Source organism: Carex rostrata, chromosome 1 (assembly GCF_964058835.1).
Source record: "Carex rostrata chromosome 1, lpCarRost1.2, whole genome shotgun sequence".
Lineage (NCBI taxonomy): Eukaryota > Viridiplantae > Streptophyta > Magnoliopsida > Poales > Cyperaceae > Carex > Carex rostrata.
Window position 1 is genome coordinate 13,812,916 of NC_135918.1, and position 20,851 is coordinate 13,833,766.

At 35.3% G+C, this 20,851-nt stretch overlaps 3 protein-coding genes across 3 annotated transcripts; 2 read left to right on the forward strand and 1 right to left on the reverse strand.

The window, feature by feature from the left end:
* The first annotated feature begins 6,495 nt into the window (after nt 1-6,495).
* Nucleotides 6,496-10,340, forward strand: LOC144562415 (protein STRICTOSIDINE SYNTHASE-LIKE 10-like). The gene is made up of 3 exons (XM_078311960.1): nt 6,496-6,753; nt 8,604-8,870; nt 9,802-10,340. The coding sequence occupies exons 1-3, from the start codon at nt 6,500-6,502 to the stop codon at nt 10,280-10,282; spliced, it is 1,002 nt and encodes a 333-aa protein (XP_078168086.1). The 5' UTR covers nt 6,496-6,499; the 3' UTR covers nt 10,283-10,340.
* A 2,347-nt stretch (nt 10,341-12,687) lies between these two features.
* Nucleotides 12,688-13,050, forward strand: LOC144562381 (protein STRICTOSIDINE SYNTHASE-LIKE 10-like). The gene has a single exon (XM_078311633.1). It carries the CDS (start codon nt 12,688-12,690, stop codon nt 13,048-13,050), a length of 363 nt encoding a protein of 120 aa, XP_078167759.1.
* Nucleotides 13,051-16,029: 2,979 nt separating this feature from the next.
* On the reverse strand, nt 16,030-18,366 carry LOC144563255 (uncharacterized). Its single transcript, XM_078313044.1, has 2 exons — nt 17,108-18,366; nt 16,030-16,787 (listed from the first exon to the last, which is right to left on the reverse strand). Exons 1-2 carry the CDS (start codon nt 18,303-18,305, stop codon nt 16,750-16,752), a joined length of 1,236 nt encoding a protein of 411 aa, XP_078169170.1. The 5' UTR covers nt 18,306-18,366; the 3' UTR covers nt 16,030-16,749.
* Nucleotides 18,367-20,851: the final 2,485 nt, after the last annotated feature.

A 20,851-nucleotide genomic window follows, 5' to 3' on the forward strand; every position in this document is an offset into this window, starting at 1 on the left:
ACAATATTATTGTTTTCAAAATGGTATGTTTAAAGTTTGAAAACAAAAATAATGATGTGAAATATAAGTGAGGGATGAAAGACATGCCGAAATTTTGATTCATATCCTACAATTTTTTTTTTCAAACAAGTCCTCAATTTTCTGAAAATTCGAATTTTGCCCCACTGCTAGCATATTTAGTGGTACATTTCTCCGAAGCTTTGAACAGATTTTAGTTCGGCTGACTTTAGAAGGTCGGTTAAATTTTGAAAATAGATGAAATATCTTATCATTTATATGTATTAGAAGGACTACTAACGAAAATTAAGGTTTTAAATAGCGATTATCGCGTTATAGCGGAAAGGCTAAAAGAAAAGCCATAGCTATAATGAAAGCTATCTTACATAGCATTTTTTGTTTAAAAAAATTATATTTTATATTTCTACTAATTATCAAATATTATATAAAGTCCCATAGATCAATAAGTAATATAAAATTAATTAAGGAATTAGAATATTTATATTGAATCAGTACAAATTACTATTCATAATATCCCTAATAATATCATAAAATATCTTCTTTTTCCATTAAAAATAACTTAAGTATCATGGTATAGATTATATATATTTTTTCTATTAAAAACACAGACATTATGGAATAAACTATCTATCTTTTCCTATTTAAAAATAAAATTAATCTGAACCTTGAAAAAATCGATCTTTAAAATTAATTTTCAATTTGTGCTTTTATATAAAAACCTATGTACCATAGCGTGCGCTATAGCGCGTAGCATAGATAGCGGACCACTATTACTGCTATAACAGTCGTAGCTGAAATAACGCACTTTTATCCCATAGCGTAGCGTTCAAGGTCCAAAAACGTTATAGCGCCGCTATTATATCGCTATAGCGCGTTATTTAGAACACTGACGAAAATAGATGAATATCATAGAATTTAAATATACTATATAGAAGGACCACGAAATATTATTTAGGCCGAAATTTTGTGGCTCGAAAAAAATAAAAATGTTTTTTTAGTGTGTTGCTGGAAAAAAAAATGTTTGGATTAAAATTTTTGATTTGGGTCAAATAAAATATTTTCATGGTACTTTTAGTATATTGAAATTCTATCTATCTATTTTTCTAGAAGTGTTTTAAAAAATATTAATATATCATAAATAAAAATGACTCGTAAATAACACTACTGGAAATATAATATATAGACCGCATTGAACTACCTAAATAGTGGGCCATACTAGTCAGTGAAAAAAATAGTGATTAATTTTTGGGTATCATATTAATTTTGATCTATTTGATAAGAAAGTAATAACTATGTCATTCAATTACAAAGAGAAACAAACTATATATATGGAATATGCTAGCATGCTATGCATAGCATAGAGCCCCTCCATGCAACGGCATGGATTTCGACTTTTTAAAATTCTAACGGTCGATCCGAACCGTTCATCTTGTTCTCCATATTAATATGTGCTTGGGAACCAAATTTTACATTTTTTGGAAATTGTTTACTATTTCTTTAGATTTATTGAAAATCGCTATTTTTTATGGTCCAGATTTGCTGAAAACAGCGATTTTCAATAAATATAAAGAAATAGTAAAAAAATTCCAAAAAATATAAAATTTGGTCTCCAAACACATATTAATATGGAGAACAAGATGAACGGTTCAGATCGACCATTAGGATTTTGAAAACTCGAAATCCAAGCCGTTGCATGGAGGGGTTCTATGCTATGCATAGCATAGCTAGCATATTCCCTATATATATATATATGCAGTGGTGAACAAACATTTTCTATTGCTATGGGATTTCATTATTACATATTATATCACTAATCAGGACTTAATTAATTGAGGATTTCTTTTGCAGTGACATCAAGTGCGGCAGCAAGAAGACCCAATTGGGATCAGAGCTTCTTTACCAGCTCTACCACACGCACGGAGGTGCATTGCCTCAATTTGCTGCATGCTCTATATACACCTTGCACGACCTATTTATAATGTCACTCAATGTGCATAGTTGATTGCCACTAGATCGAACTGCCAATGCAGCTATGTTCTCGGGAGGAAGGAAGGTGTTCTCCAAGGTGCATTGCCTCCATCGCTTGACCCGATCTGTATATCACCATAAGAAAATGGAGCAAGCGGCCCAATATTAATTAATTGCATTATCTCTCTTTGAAGTTTCAAATATAGAAAATATGATCGTTAATAATAAGACTTTTACTTTGCAACTCACCATAGTCCAACTATATATATATAGAGAGAGAAATGCTACCATACATTGCAATGCATAGATATTTTTGTACATTGGATTATAAATCATTGGATTCGAAGTCCAAATAAGCGATTCAAACCGTTCATCTTGTTCTTCATATTAATATGTGTTTGGAGACCAAATTTTATATTTTTTTGAAATTTTTTTACTATTTTTTAGATTTATTGAAAATCATTGTTTTTTTATGTCCAAATTTGTCTGAAAAATAACGATTTTCAATAAATGTAAAAATTTTAAAAAAAATGTAAAATTTTGTCTCCAAACACATTTTAATATGGAGAACAAGATGAACGGTTTGGATTTGTTATTTGGGCTTTGAATTCAGCAATTTATAGTTCAATATACAAAAATACTTATACATTACAATGTATGGTAGCCTTACTATATATATATATATATATATATATATATATATAGAGTAATGCTGTCATGGATCGTTTGGTCCATTCCAGAATTTGCCATATATATATATTACATCATCTCTTTTGTCTTGTGCCCGACACATTTAGGCATCCAGCTAAAAGCGGCCCAATAATTCAATATATATTGATGGTTTAGTCAGGTTGAATTAATTAATTTGTTGTGGAGTTTGCAATTTGAATGGTGGAACAACATTTAAGTCGCTTTAATCATCGGTTTGGACTATAAATCACTGAATAGTTACTGAATAGCAAACGGGTAAAGGGTGGAACAACATTTTGTTCCTGTAAGTAGGGGTGTCAATGACACCCGTTTATCCTACCCGTATCATATTCGATAAGACGGGTATAAGTAAGATTTTTTTTTTCGTTAACTTATTGAATATGGGTAAAATTTTTTTTCGTTAGATAAACGGGTATGGCTACGGGTAAATATTATTTCGTACCCGTTGAGTAATGGGTAATTATATAAAATAAATTATATCATAACAAAAATATTATGCTAAACATTTTACTTTTTTATTTGAATATTTTATTATTTAGTTAAAGAATTGAATTTCTTAGAAGAGATATTTGTGATTTTGATTTTTTTTTTGCTTAATAAAAAGGGAGCTGAATAGCTGATAATAGTACTTGTGCTACACTACCCGCAGGGGGACCACTGAAAATTAAATGTGAAAATATAATTTCTCGTGGGATCGTAGAAACTACACAATTCATTTTATTTCTAAAGTATTAATATCTATGAACGAAAGTATTTATACCTATGTACGGAAGTATTTATACCTATGATGTGAACAATTATTTATTGCGTGGATTCTTAAAGCGCGAAGATAACAATACCTGCGCTACAGTATCCGGGGACCACCGAAAATTAAATGCATAAATATAATGTCACATCCCAGATTTTTACCATCCGGAGCGTGATTATATAAGCATCTTTACACCTTTTTTTGGCCCGTCAACCTATGTCGCCAACAGAAAAGAAAACAAAATAACAAAACGAAGTCAGCTACAAAGCTCAGTAACCGGTTATTTAACGACGCGTTTCTCTATAATTGGCTTAATTTAACAATCAATTAAATAGGCCGGATTAATCCACACAAATACACATCTAATTATGCACGCATATTTAACTAGCAATAGCACGTTGGTCTAGGTTATCCATAAAACAAGTCACATCATTTTCAACCATCAAACCCGACTGCGACTAGCATTCCTCGCATATCAGTCCCAACCACGACTAGCAACTCCCGTGTATCGGACAAATCAAATTCTAACCTCAGACCTGCTATCCCGTTAAATATGCCATCATAATCCAATATGCAATACCAAATATTCAAATCAACCATACAAAACGAAAACACATATTATAGAGAAGTCCGGTTACTTGATAGCGAGATGTTCATAATTTCAAATCAGATTGCAACGATAGTTTAAAATCAATGCGACGTAGTCGGAATTCAATTGGACATACAATCGAATAATCATTGATATCACCAATTTATTTGTAAAACACTTCTTTTATTTTAATATCTCTCTTTTTGTGGCTGCGGAGAAAAAAGAAAGAAAGAAAGAAGCCAGATAGTACCTATCTGAGTCTAATTTGGGTATGGGAATTTATAAGAGAAATTAAAACGGAGAACAGTTAAGACAAAGAGATGCGGTAATAATAAAATGAAATAAAGGGGTGTGGTTCAAACAGAGAGATTTATTTACAGAGGGTTCAATTTTAAGGATAACCGTCTAAAGACGTCTTTTCTTTTATTTTAAATATTTATTTTAAAAATGATTATAGATATAAATAATAAAATATAAAACCGGTTATTATATATTCCCAGCGGTTACCCCTTTTGTCACTTTAAAATGAATAATCGAAATATAATATATTAATATGTATTTGTTCACTTAATTTATGTTTCATTTTTTTTAAATAGTAAGTATATTATAATAATTAAAATATTTTCGGTATAAATAAAAAATAACTAAATTTTTCGGGTTGTTACATATAACTTTTTACGGGGATCGCAAAAACTCCACAATTTGATTTTTTTAAAGTATTAATATCTATGCAATTTTTTCTTTCAAATGAGATCTATGATGAAGTACTTTCAAGCTCGTCGTCACGCAACTGTTTATATCTCGCCGTACAAATATTTATACTTACACTTGTAAGTATTTTTTACATATGACACTGAACGTATTAATGTCTAAGTATTGAAAGTATTTATACTTATACACTGAAGTATTTATACCTATGAGGTCAACTATGTTTGTTAGAGGAAGGTTTACGTGGGAATAATTGGGAAATTCGAAAATAGATTATCATAACAAGTTACGTATCAAAGTATTAATATCTTACTTTTTAAAGTGCTAATATCTTATCTTCTAGTATTTATATCTATGAAGGTAAAAATATATAAGTTTTTTTTTACATATGACACTGAAAGTATTAATATCTAAGTATTGAAAGTATTTATATCTATGCACTGAAGTATTTATTTTTATGAGGTCAGCTATTTTTGTTAGAGAAATGTTGACGCGAAATTAGTACCGAGACTTTGAAAGGGGCGGGGGCATATAATTAGTGGGGGACCATAGAGAAAGGGTGTTGCCGGGATTTTAGAATAATAATTAGTTGAGACTACATAATATTTTTTTAGAATAATAATTAGTGGGGACCATAATACATTATTCCTCCAAGTGAGGATACTGTAGCGTGGATACAGTGTGGGTACTGAAATAATTATTATAATAAAAAATTATTACTTAAAGTTAATTGCATATTTTAATTTTAATTTTATATTAGTAATTGTGATTGCATATGCATGACATAATAAGTTTTGATAGTTTATTTGAAAAATTAATAAAATTATTATAGTTGTGTTATTCGTTATTCGCCCACTACCGTTTTGTTACCCGCTAATTTTAACGGGTATGAGTAGGGTAGGATAGGACAAATTCTTAACGGGTATGGATAGAGTAGGAATAAGATCAATTCTTAGTGGGTATGGATGTGAAAATGGTTCCAACCTACCCGTATTGTACCCATTAACACCCCTACAGGTAAGTTGGTTGGACCGAACATGATAATTAATTTCGTGCATTTAAAGCTCTGTATAGCATCATAAACCTCGCGTATTAAATGCCGGTGCATGCAGATATAGTTTTAGCCAAAGATATTGGAATGATGATAGGGACTATATCCATTCAATAAAAACTCACTAAACCGGATTTTATTTGCCTAGAATATTAACAAATATTAGAGCATCTGCATCGCTGCAATAAAAAGGAATGCTGAATAGGCTAAAGAAAAATTAATTCAAATTTGATTTCCAACGCTCTACATTCCAGCAACTAGTTTTGATTTATTTCCGACACCCATGGTAACTAGAAAACAAATAGGAGAGGAGTATTTTGCCAGGTTGTCATTTAGAATACATTTCTTTATAAGCAAATTTGCTTAATAAGAAATAGATGTACAAAGCTGCAATCAAAAAAGTTACTGCCACGTAGATTTAGCAATCAAATAAGCTATTGCCGATGTAGATGCTCTTACGCTTTTTATCTGAGCAGATTCCGTTTTGATTTGATGTGAACAATCCAACTTCCATCAGGCGGTTCAAATCTGCTGTACAGTGTACTGGCATCAATGCATATCAACGGATTCCAGATATCACGTACCCAAGGCACCCTTTGTTCTTTGTTGTCTATAAAAAGGGACATACATCGATATATCGAGATATATACATCAATCACTTAAAACCAAACTCTTCTTAATTTCTTAATATATACTACATATGGAAATGAAACACTTACCTTTCATTGTAGTTTTTATTGCTCTCCTTTCTTCCAATATTAGTGTAGCTTATGAGACGAAGATTATTGATAAGCCAGAGAGCCAAAATGAGCTGAAGCTGAACACGGTGGTGGGCCCCGAGAGCATAGCCTTCGACCCAAAAGGCCACGGGCCATATACCGGGGTCTCTAATGGAAGAATCCTGAAGTGGCAAGGTGAAAGGCTCGGGTGGAGTGAGTTTGCCTACAACTCGATGCATCGGTACGTACTATGAATAAATTAAGTATTACTCAGTGTCTCAATGAGACATATTTATTAATATGTTGCTTACAAAAAGCATGCATAACTGAGGTTTTAGTTTATTTTGAAATTTCACATTTTGGATTGAGGTGTCTCAAACTCTCAATGACATTTTGTATTTTTGCACATTAAAGTGTAAAATTAAGCTGGCTAGTTGACCAGAACTCGAAGTGACAAACAAATACAATTGACCTTATCTGCATGCATGTCAATTATCCTATATATATATATATATATATATATATAGGGTCTGTCTAAATTGCTGCTGGCAGCATTTCAGCAGAGGTGCTGCCGGGGCTATATTTAGCCGTGTGATGTCCAAACAACAAATCCAAACCGTTAGATGTTTAATCTATATTATAATCTACTTGGAGACCAAATTTTACATTTTTTGAAATTTTTTTACTATATATTAAGCTGGTTTGAAAACCGCTGATTTCAGTAAATTTCTGCAGCATTGAAAATCAGCGGTTTTCAAACTAGCTTAATATATAGTAAAAAAATTTCAAAAAATGTAAAATTTGGTCTCCAAGTAGATTATAATATAGATTAAACATCTAACGGTTTGAATTTATTGTTTGGACATCACAAAATAAAAAAAATAGCGGCAACACTACCGACAGCAAATTAGCTATATATATATATAGAGAGAGATGGGCTATGGTGCATTGCAATGCATAGGCCATGGTGTGCATTGGACCATAAATCACCGATTCATAGTCCAAATGACCGATCCAAACCGTTCATCTTGTTCTCCATATTAATATGTACTTGGAGACCAAATTTTACATTTTTTGGAATTTTTTTATTATTTATTAAGCCACTTTGAAAATCGCTGATCCAACAGTGACTGTTTGGAACAGTAAAATCAGAAGCCACCGTTGGATCAGTGATTTTCAAAGTGGCTTAATAAATAGTAAAAAAATTCCAAAAAATATAAAATTTGGTCTCCAAGCACATATTAATATGAGAACAAGATGAACGGTTTGGATCGGTCATTTGAACTTTGAATCGGTGATTTATGGTCCAATGCACACCATGGCCTATGCATTGCAATGCACCATAACCCATCTCTCTCTCTCTATATATATATATATATATGGGCTATGGTGCATTGCAATGCATGAACCCCCTTATGCATTGCACTATAATCATAGATTTAAAGTCTAAACGACCGATCCGAACCGTTAGATGTTTAATCCATATTGAAATGTGCTTGGAGACCAAATTTTACATTTTTTGGAATTTTTTTACTATTTATTAAGTATTTTTGAAAATTGCTGTTTTGCTGTGAACAGTAAAAAACAGTAAAATTTTCTGAACCATCAGATCAGCGACTTTCAAAATTGCTTAATAAATAGTAAAAAAATTCCAAAAAATGTAAAATTTGGTCCCCAAGCACATATTAATATGAAGAACAAGATGAACGGTTCAGATTGATCGTTTGGATTTTAAATCCATTATTAATAGTGCAATGCATAAGATGATTCATGCATTGCAATGCACCATAGCCCATCTCTCTCTCTCTCTCTCTCTCTCTCTATATATATATATATATATATATATATATATATATATCACTGAAGTTCATCTTTTCGGAATATGTTACATTCCCTGTAAAGCAGATCAGAATTGCATGACTACGTTTAATTATTTTGTCAAATCCGATAATTCTCTGCGTTATTTTCCAACGCCTATCAAAAATATTTTCATACATACTTAGAATACAGGTCTAAAGGATTCCTCCAACAAAGATAATTAACACATTACTCTTTACATATTTGATATTTCTAACTTTCTATTAATAACAGTGATAGAGATTGCATTGAGAACACAAACGAGATGCTGGAGAGCAAGTGCGGTAGAGCTTTGGGTCTACGATTCCACAATGCCACCGGAAATCTCTACATAGCGGATGCCTACCGTGGTTTGCTGTCAGTGGGACCCAAAGGCGGTCTGGTGAAAGTTCTGGCGTCCAAGGCAAGAGGTGTTGCATTTAAATTTCTTAATGGGTTGGATGTGGATCAAGAAACTGGAGAGGTTTATTTCACAGATAGCAGCACCCACATCACCAGAAGGTAGCTAGATCAAACTGCTTTACTGTTTTAAAACATTATAACCTTGAATTAATCTTTATTTTCATTCAATGAACAGTGTCAGGTGGATATACATCTTGGACTCGTTTCAAACAATTCAGTATGCGCATGCACTCTCATGCATGTGGATATTTTAATAGAGTGCATGGGTGCATGAGCATATATGTGCCTTGCATGGTTAATGTAGTTTTTATTGTTATGGTTACAACTAATAAATAACTAAAGGTTGGTAGCATTTAGTGGCCGGAACAGAGGAATTTTTACATATTACTTGTAAACGGATGACCACATTGAAAACCTGGACTAGGCTGCAGCTAACATTTATTATTTATTAATTTACTTGAAAGCAGGTTCCAGCAATTATGTTTGTATATGTAGAGATAGTTCTGGGTACATTCCAGGTTCAATTATGGATTCATAGACGTAAAGCCTCACATTCATAATTAAATGGCAACAATAATCTATCTTAACTGGTAGACCAAACATGGCACCTGATGAAAAAACATAGGGGATTCTCATGCAAACATGTAAACGTTACAATGAGTTGGCGGATCTGTTGGCAAAAAGTGGAAGAATTCATGGATGGGATAGCATAGTATTTAAATATCCAATGTTAGAGATGCATAGTTTAAAATTCAATGAAATTACTATCTGCTGTTTGACAGATATCAATGAAAGACGAAAATCCGCTCCTACGTACCTTACCTTTTCACGGACACAAGCCCATAACAGATCATTGAACAATATAAAACACACAGAATACGGAAATTAATTAAAGGTTATAAACAATGTAAAAAACAACTGATAATCATAGTCAAACTGGCTTGATCATGGATGAGATTACAAGTTTCATACTGATAATTATTTATCTGTATTTTCTTCCAACCTCACCATTGCAAATTTATACATGCAGGGAACATTATATGGTGGTTCTTACCAATGACACAACTGGACGGCTGATGAAATACAACGTGCAATCAAAAACACTCACTGTGTTAAAAGGCCATCTCACATACCCTAATGGCATAACAATGAGCCATGACAACAGTCACCTCCTTATTTCCTTAACCTCCTTGTGCCAAATACACAAGTACTGGATCAGGGGCCCAAAAACCGGTAAATTCGAGCTCTTTGTCAATCTGCCTGGTTACCCAGATAACATAACTAGAGATCCTAGAGGGGGATACTGGGTAGCCATGAACCAACTTAAGATTGATGACCCGGCTGGTTCAGCCCCTGAGCACCCGGTAGCTTTTAGGTTGAATCAAGACGGAAAAATTATAGAGGCCTTGAATGGCGGACTCACAACTTCAATTAGTGAGGTCCATGAGAGAGATGGTTCTTTCTGGATTGGCTCTGTCAGTAATGCTTACGTGGGGGTGTACAGTGCATAGTTTTGGATACTTCAAGCATTTGTATTGATGGAAATTGATGTGTGCATCATGAAACTGATCATTCTCTTAAATGCATATGGTGCTTAAATGAATCTGCAGAATTTTGACAGAAGAATTGAGTTGTTTGTAAGTAGACGTTCTCGTGCTCAACTACTTACACACAATCATAAAAAATAAATACAACTAATCATCTTTAAAGTTTCGATAGCGGAATTAAAAATCATCAAAAGCAAATCAAAGATCTTAGATATCAAAGTCTTCACGTGTAAATCAGTCAAATAGATTACATACCTTTGTCCATAGTAATATGTAGAACAACAGTTAAAAGTTAAAACGTTTTTCGCAAACCGTCAGAAGAACCGTAAAGCGATTTCTCTTATCTTTCTCTTTCTAAGCAATGACAACTTGTTCTTTATGAAATATAAATGAAGAGATGATCAACTTTATTATTAGAATATATATATATAGAGAGTTAGGCTGGGGTGCTATGGATAACATAGTGGCCTCTCGTGCTATGGCTCAATATTCGAGTTTTCAAAATCCAAACGGTCGATCCGAACCGTTCATCTTATTCTCCATATTAATATCTGCTTGGAGACCAAATTTTATAATTTTCTGAATTTTTTTACTATTTATTAAGCCACTTTGAAAATCGCTAATCCAACGGTTTTACTGTTTTGTGCAGCCACCGTTGGATCAACAATTTTGTAAAATACTTAATAAATAGTAAAAAAATTCAGAAAAATGTAAAATTTGGTCTCCAAGCAGATATTAATATGGAGAATAAGATGAACGGTTCCGATCGACCGTTTGGATTTTGAAATCTCGAATATTGAGCCGTAGCATAGAGGCCTCTATGCTATCCATAGCACCGCAGCCTAACTCTATATATATATAGAGATAGGCTAATATCAAAACGTTTGCACTAACCCTCCCGTGCAACCGATTCAATTTCTGATTTTTAAAGTCCAAATGATAAATCTGAACCGTTAGATTTGTTCTACATATTAAAATCTGCTTGGAGACTAAATTTTACATTTTTTGGAATTTTTTTACTATTTATTAAGCCACTTTGAAAATCACTGATCCAACGGTGGCTTCTGATTTTACTGTTCCAAACAGCCACCGTTGGATCAGCGATTTTCAAAGTGGCTTAATAAATAGTAAAAAAATTCCAAAAAATGTAAAATTTGGTCTCCAAGCAGATTTTAATATGTAGAACACATCTAACGGTTCAGATTTATCATTTGGACTTTAAAAATCGGAAATTGAATCGGTCGCACGGGAGGGTTGGTGCAAACGTTTTGATATTAGCCTATCTCTCTCTCTCTATATATATATATAATATGCATGTCATTAAAGCAATAATTACAGGGGAAATGAATATGGCACAGAACATTCGCACTCTTTAATCGGGCCTGTACATTCTGGTGATAATTACGCAGCCGAAAGATGGATAAAGGGAGATGTATCTGGCCTGTACTAATTTACATGAATCGCACCATTTAATTAAGCCATTTAATAGCGCACCTTTTAATCAGTATGCATCCTTACAGATTATACATAAAACAGTCAACGCACCCTTTAAATCATGATTTAATCAGGCCATATTGTTGACGTTATAAGTTGGATAATAATCAAGGCCTAATTAAATGGGCTAATTAATAGTGTGGTTTAAATGGCTTGTTTTATATGGGCCATTTGATCATATTTCCTTACATTGTTAATTTGATTTCGTCCAAAACGAGCATTTAATATCATGCTTCTGTTCATCTACTGATATGACAGCAGAGGAGTTCTCCGCCACAGTAGAAATAGTATACCAGAACTATAGAAGGCGCAGAGGAGTTCACATACCCTAATGATTGTTGTCAGGCTGTTACCAGTTCCAAAATGCTGGAGCAGGAACAGGTATAAAAACTGGTACATGCCAGCATCATCCAAAGTACAGAAAAGCAACCAAAAAACTGGTACATACCAGTAACAACAAATTAGAACCTAAAACATAATCAAAGCCCCAAAAGACAATGCAAATTACAGACACATCAACATAAGAAATTTGCCTCAGGCCAACAAACTATCTAGGTACTCTATCCCAAGTATAGGGGGATCATTAAAAAACACAGAATACAGAAATTAATTAAAGGATATAAAGGGATTAACAAAGTAAAAAAACAACTCATAATCATAGCCAAACTGGCTTGATCATGCATGAGATTACAAGTTTCATACTGATTATTTAACTGTATTTTCTTCCAAACTCACCATTAAAAATTTATACATGCTGGGAATATTATATGGTGGTTCTTACCAATGACATAACTGGATGGCTGATGAAATACAACGTGCAATAAAAAAGACTCACTGTGTTAAAAGGCCATCTCACATACCCTAATGGCGTAACAATGAGCCATGACAACAGTCACCTCCTTATTTCCTTAATCTCCTTGTGCCAAATACACAAGTACTGGATCAGGGGCCCCAAAACCGGTAAATTCGAGCTCTTTGTCAATCTGCCTGGTTACCCAGATAACATAACTAGAGATCCTAGAGGGGGATACTGGGTAGCCATGAGCCAACTTAAGATTGATGACCCGGCCGGTTCAGCCCCTGAGCACCCGGTAGCTTTTAGGTTGAATCAAGACGGAAAAATTATAGAGGCCTTGAATGGCGGACTCACAACTTCAATTAGTGAGATCCATGAGAGAGATGGTTCTCTCTGGATTGGATCTGTCAGTAATGGTTACGTGGGGGTGTACAGTGCATAGTTTTGGATACTTCAAGCATTTGTATTGATGGAAATTGATGTGTGCATCATGAAACTGATCATTCTCTTAAATGTATTTAGTTAGTACATAGTAGTATATACGGTTAGGGGTGACAATGAGCTGTTAAAGAGCGAGCTAAGTCACACTCGTACTCGGCTTATTGGTGTATTGACAAAAAATCATGCACACAGAGAACAACACACTCCCAAGAACTCCCTTCCCACCCTGATTTATTTATCAAATGAGTTAAGCATTACAATCATTTTTTTCTTCTGTTCTATATCTCTGCTGTTACAATACAACCTCTCTTATAGAATTACAAATATATCTTTTTATTTTTTATATTTTCTATATTTAACATATACTATATTTATACAAAATAAGAAATAACTTCAGCCATCTAAGTAAAGAAATCAAGAAGTATCGCCCCCTCCATGAGCCTCCTCCATGAGTCATGACACCATCTAAGTAAAGTAATCAAGAAGTATCGCCCCTTCCATGAGTCATGACCGAATCCTTCATGGGTCATGAGCTGGCCAGATTCACCTCCACGAGTTACCTTCTATGTTTTATCATTCCTTCTTTGATTAGATCCATTCTGATTCTATGACGTGTCAGAGTGCTAATTTTAACACTCCCCCTCACTTGGACACGTAAATATCTTCCATCCCGATCTTTATTAGAGCATCATCAAATTCCTTGCTTCCTACGGCCTTGGTGAGAATGTCTGCCACTTGTTCCTGGGATCTTACAAATGGCAGGGAAATAATTCTTGAATCTAATTTTTCTTTAATAAAATGTCAATCTACCTCAATGTGTTTAGTTCTATCGTGTTGCACCGGGTTGTGTGAGATATCAATCGCAGCTTTATTGTCACAAAATAATTGCATCTCCTTTTCTGATTTAAACCCCAGCTCAATAACTAATTTCTTTAACCAGAGTAACTCACACACGCCTTTGACCATTCCTCTGAATTCAGCTTCTGCACTTGAAAGAGCCACAACATTTTGTTTTTTACTTCTCCAGGTTACAAGATTTCCCCCAACAAATGTAAAATACCCATCGGTTGATTTTCGATCTATGATATTACCTGCCCAATCTGCATCAGTATACCCTATAATTTCAGTGTGTCCATGTTTTATGAATTTGATACCTCGTCCAGGAGTCCCCTTGAGGTATCTAATGATTCTCATAACTGCCTCCATGTGTTCTTCTGCTGGGTTATGCATGAATTGGCTAACTATGCTAACTGCATAAGCTATATCCGGGCGAGTGTGTGACAAATATATTAACTTTCCTACCAGCCGTTGGTACCTTTCTTTGTTAACAGACTTATTTGATCTGTTCACATCAAGTTTGACATTTTTCACGCTTGGTGTATCAGCAGGTTTACATTCAAGCATACCCACTTCAGTCAAGAGATCCAGTACATATTTTCTTTGGGACAAGAATATACCATTTTTGTTCCGGGACACTTCTATCCCAAGAAAATATTTTAAGCCCCCCAAATTTTTCATTTCAAAGTCTCCAGACAACTTTTGTTCAAGTCTCTTGATTTCCTCTAAATTATCTCCCGTGATGATCATGTCATCCACATAAATAATAAGGATAGTTATTTTACCTTCAACTCTTTTAAAGAAGAGGGTATGATCTGAGTCTCCTTGTATATATCCGTAGCTTCTCATAGCATTACAAAATCTCCCAAACCATGCTCTGGGTGACTGCTTGAGCCCATAAAGAGCCTTCTTTAGTTTGCACACTTTGTTTCTTGTTTCAGGCATGAGGTACCCTGGTGGAATCTCCATGTAAATTTCTTCCTCCAAGTCGCCATGCAGAAATGCATTTTTTACGTCAAATTGATGCAAAGGCCAATCAAAGTTAGCTGCAAGAGACAAAATAACTCGAATCGTGTTTAGTTTGGCCACAGGTGAAAAAGTTTCTTGGAAATCAATTCCATACGTTTGAGTATAACCCTTAGCCACAAGACGTGCTTTGTATCTTTCTACTTCCCCTTTTTCATTGTACTTAATTGAGTAGACCCATTTACACCCTACAACATGCTTGTCTTAAGGTAACTCAACTAATTCCCAAGTTGAATTTTTTTCAAGTGCATTCATCTCAGTTTTCATTGCCTGGATCCATTTTTTTTCTTTCATAGCATCTTCAACTTTTTCAGGTATAGTAATAGAAGAGAGTTGGTTTACAAAGGCCTTTAAAGGATCTGGTAGCAATGTAGTGCAAGTGTAATTCGAAATTGGGTAATTCACCTTGCGATAAGTACCATTTTCTGGCACATATTGAGCTGGAGGTATTCCACGATTTACTCGGGGGGGAAGAGTGTACCTTTGTTCAGAGATACGTACCTGAGGTTCATTATGGGGAGAGACTGGCAGTGTAGGAATAGACTGTATTATTTCTTCTTCATTCTCCTTGCGTTCTTCCCATTGGTTTGTTTCATTCTCCTCTCGTTTCAGGTTAGTTTGTGTATTGCGCCGAGTATAAACTCGGAGTTGGGCAGGGGTATTATGGACCAAATTAGGACCAGCTCCCTCATCTGAATCAAACTCCTGTGGACCTGATGTAGGCCGAGTCTAGTCCTGATTTGGCTCTGTAATTTCGGGCTGAGAAAGGTCACAACCTAAGTTTTCATTTGTTGCTTGAATCGGCTGGCTGAGTTGCAGAAAACCGAGATCTTGGTCAGTCTCACTCTCCCCCTGAGCAAGATCCTGGTTTTGTCTAAAGTATGCCTCATTTTCTAAAAATGTCACATCCATAGTCACATAAAACTTTCTAGTAGAAGGATTATAACATTTATACCCTTTCTGAAATTGTCCACACCCTAGAAATACACATTTTTCTGCACGAGATTCAAGTTTGTTGCGGCTATGTTTCTGGATGTGTACATACACACTACAACCAAATACTCTAGGAGGTAAATTTAGGATAGAGGGTATATGAACGTGTGATGACAAACTTTGTAAGGGAGTTTGGAAATTGTTTGCTGTAGTAGGCATTCTATTCATGAGGTAAACAGCACAAGAAACAGCATTATCCCAAAAACTAGCAGGTACATTATTCTCAAATAATAGCGATCTAGTTATTTCCAGTAGATGTCTGTTCTTCCTCTCTGCCACACCATTCTGTTGTGGAGTTCCTACACATGAGGTCTCTTGGAGGATTCCATTTTCTGAAAAAAAACTTTGTAGATCCCTATTTATATATTCCGTGCCATTATCACTTCTTACCATTTTAATCTTTTTTCCAAACTGTGTTGTGATCATTTTATGAAAACTTCGAAAGGTTCTAGAAACCTCATCCTTTGTTTTTAATATGTATAACCAAGTCATTCGTGTGCAATCATCAACAAAAATAACGTACCATTTTCCACCAGATTTAGAAATAACCGGGGAGGGTCCCCAAACATCAGTATGAATAAGCTCAAAAGGTTCAACACATTTATTCAAACTATTACCAAAACTGGTTCTATGGCTCTTGGCCTTAATACAAGTTTCGCAAATAAAATCTTCATTATTCAAACCTAGAAAAAGATGTGGAGAGATCTTTTTCATATACCCAAAAGACGGGTGACCTAGCCTTTTATGCCACAAAAGCACTTTATTTCTTTGAACCTTTCCAATTTCTGAGGTAAGAAAAGCTCTCCCAGTCTTCAACTCTTCCAGATAATACAGTCCATTCCTTTTAGTACCACGGCCAATCGTCTCTCCCGAGAGTATATCCTGAAACTCGCAATGATTAGGATACATAATGGCAACACAATTTAAGTCCTCTGTTAATTGACTAATTGACATCAACTTTGTAGACAGAGATGGGACTAAGAGTACATTATTGAGAGTGAACCTTGGGGAGATATGAATATCACCTGCCCCTGTTGCTGGGTACATCTCTCCATTAGCATTAATAATACCGGTTTTATGAGGTTTCCTTATTTCTCTAAATTCACCATCCTCATATGTCATATGGCCAGTTGCCCCCGAGTCAATTACCCAATTCGTATTTTTACTACTGTTTTTAATCATATACTTTGTACAAGATTTACCTTTGCCTTGCTCTCCTTGATCAGTACCTATTGCACAGTATGTTTGTGCCGAGTCAGGAGGTTGAGCATGGTCAGTTTGGTCCTTTTGGACTTGAGTAGTGGCTGCTACACACCTACTGTCAACAAGAGAGAGATTGTCTGTCTCTTTGGCACCTGTTTGCTGAGGTTCCCTGGAAACTGCTAAGCTTGCTCGACCTCGGCTGTTATCTCCTTGTTTCTTCTTTCTTGGGTCTTTCCACCAGTCTGGATAACCGATCAGCTCAAAACAACCTTCTCTCGTATGTCCCGTGCCACCACAGTTTGAGCATTTCAACTTAGACTTGTTAGTAAACCCAGATTTTTTAGTTGAGTTTAGATTTACCTCATATGATCTGTACCCCTTTGTTGCCATGGCGAGTGAGTTTGTTGTGGCATCCTTGTATTCTTTCATCATCACAGTTTGTCGAGTTGCTTCATGTCTCACATGACCGAAGGCTTGTTCTATTGTTGGGAATGGTTTTAGTTGAAGAACTTGAGCCCGAATTGCATCGAAACGATCCTCAAGACCATCGAGGAAAGTATATACTCGCGCCTTTTGAATAAAGAGATTGAACTTCTCAATATCACCTGGGGTATCCATGGGGTTTGGGCATCTAAAATCAATCTCTTGCCATAATGCTTGAAGCTCATCATAAAATTCTTCAATATTCTTCCCTTCTTGCTTAAGGCGTGTGACCCTTCTGTTGAGTGAAAAAACCTGTACCTCATCACTTCCGTCATAGTAGGTGGTTTCTAGCGCCTTCCAAACATCTCTTGCTGTAGGATGACGGATGTACTTGCTTTGTAACCTTGGTTCTAGAGAGTTTATGAGCCATCCCTTGACAATCACATCATCGACCTCCCATTTGCGAAACCCCGGATCATTCATACCCGGCGGTGCCGGGATGCCCGTCAGGTGACTCATCCTCTCACGACCTTTGACATACATCTCTATGGCCTGACACCAGTAGGTGTAGTTTGTGCCATCCATTTTCACGTCAATCGGCTTCGAATGCATACCTCCCTCTGTCATGGCAACACTATGTGTCACCGGTTGAGGGTTACTCATGGCAGCAGCTTGCATAGCTGCCATTTGAGTCATCATCTTCGCCATTTGCTCAATTAAGGTTGCGGTGTTGGTTTGGTCTTCTGGTTTGGATCCATTCTCAGAACCTGACATTTTTTCAAAAAACAATACCACCAAAAAAGAAAAAACTTTATATAGAGCAGTCAGAAGCCAAGTTCGGAACCTTGCTCTGATACCATGACAAAAAATCATGCACACAGAGAACAACACACTCCCAAGAACTCCCTTCCCACCCTGATTTATTTATCAAATGAGTTAAGCATTACAATCATTTTTTTCTTCTGTTCTATATCTCTGCTGTTACAATACAACCTCTCTTATAGAATTACAAATATATCTTTTTATTTTTTATATTTTCTATATTTAACATATACTATATTTATACAAAATAAGAAATAACTTTAGCCATCTAAGTAAAGAAATCAAGAAGTATCGCCCCCTCCATGAGCCTCCTCCATGAGTCATGACACCATCTAAGTAAAGTAATCAAGAAGTATCGCCCCCTCCATGAGTCATGACCGAATCCTTCATGGGTCATGAGCTGGCCAGATTCACCTCCACGAGTTACCTTCTATGTTTTATCATTCCTTCTTTGATTATATCCATTCTGATTCTATGACATGTCAGAGTGCTAATTTTAACATGTATCAAGTTGAGCGAGCGAGTTTGGATTTTAGGTCCCGAGCTAAAATTATTGCTCAAGACCGACTGGTGGCTTGTCCGAGCTAAAATTATTGCTCAAGACCGACTGGTGGCTTGTTATTAGCTTGACAGATTTATAAATTTTTATATTTTCTTTCCCGCTATATCTTAAATTTTCTTAAAACATCTTATCAATTATGGCTAAAATAAAATAATATTTATATGACTAATTATTGAGGAATATTATTAATTCAATTGTAATTAAGAAAATCAACTACTATAAATTAAGTTTGCAGCTAAATTCATATATACAAATATATCAAAATCCTAAATTCATACAAATATATTCACAGAATAAATTCATGCATACCAAATCAAACAAATTCATACAAATTAACTTAATTGCTTATAATTAATTCACACATATTCCATATAAAATTACCAATCAACTTAAACACAGTCCAAAGTGCAATTGTCATAACACTGGCTATAACATTCATAGACCATAATATCTCCAATCTGAAGTGAACGGATCCGATTAAACTATGTATATTAAATAGCTCGTTAACGACCGAGCTGGCTCGTGCCGAGCCAGGCCAAACTCAAACTCATTAATTCTGGCTTGAGTATGTAGCGAGCGAGCTAATTTTAACTCGATCCACTAACGAACGAGCTGTTACCGATCGAGTCACGGACAAATATCGAGTGAGCCACGAGCCATGAGCTTTTTTGTGAGGCCTATATACGGTGTTTAAATGAATCTGCAGAATTTTGACAGAAGAATTGAGTTGTTAATTTGATTTCGTCCAAAACGAGCATTTTATATCATGACAGCAGAAATAGTATACCAGAACTATAGAAGGCGCAGAGGAGTTCACATACCCTAATGATTGTTGTCAGGCTGTTACCAGCTCCAAAATGCTGGAGCAGGAACAGGTATAAAAATTGGTACATGCCAGCATCATCCAAAGTACAGAAAAGCAACCAAAACACTGGTACATACCAGTAACAACAAATTAGAACCTAAAACATAATCAAAGCCCCAAAAGACAATGCAAATGACAGACATATCAACATAAGAAATTTGCCTCAGGCCAACAAACTATCTAGGTACTCTATCCCAAGTATAGGGGGATCATTAAAAAACACAGAATACAGAAATTAATTAAAGGCTATAAAGGGATTAACAAAGTAAAAAAGCAACTCATAATCATAGCCAAACTGGCTTGATCATGCATGAGATTACAAGTTTCATACTGATTATTTAACTGTATTTTCTTCCAAACTCACCATTAAAAATTTATACATGCTGGGAATATTATATGGTGGTTCTTACCAATGACATAACTGGATGGCTGATGAAATACAACGTGCAATAAAAAAGACTCACTGTGTTAAAAGGCCATCTCACATACCCTAATGGCGTAACAATGAGCCATGACAACAGTTACCTCCTTATTTCCTTAACCTCCTTGTGCCAAATACACAAGTACTGGATCAGGGACCCAAAACCCGGCAAATTCGAGCTCTTTGTCAATCTGCCTGGTTACCCAGATAACATAACTAGAGATCCTAGAAGGGGATACTGGGTTGCCATGAGCCAACTTAAGATTAACGACCCAGCCGTTTCAGCCCCTGAGTTCCCAGTAGCTTTTAGGTTCAATCAAGATGGAAAGATTATGGAGAGGCCTTGAATGGTGGCCTCACAACTTTAATTAGTGAGGTTCATGAGAGAGATGATCATCTCTGGATTGGCTCTTTCACTAATGCTTACGTGGGGGGTGTACAGTGTATAGTTTTGGATACTTGAAGCTTTTGTATTGATGGATATTGATGCATGCGTCATGAAATAGTAAACTAGAGGAGTTCTCTACCACAGTAGAAATAGTAAACCAGAACTATAGAAGGCGCAGAAGAGTTCCTTTCCTTCCACCCCCAAACTGTCTAAAGTATAAACGAACAACTTATCACAAACTCAGTCAATTGGTCTTTAATAA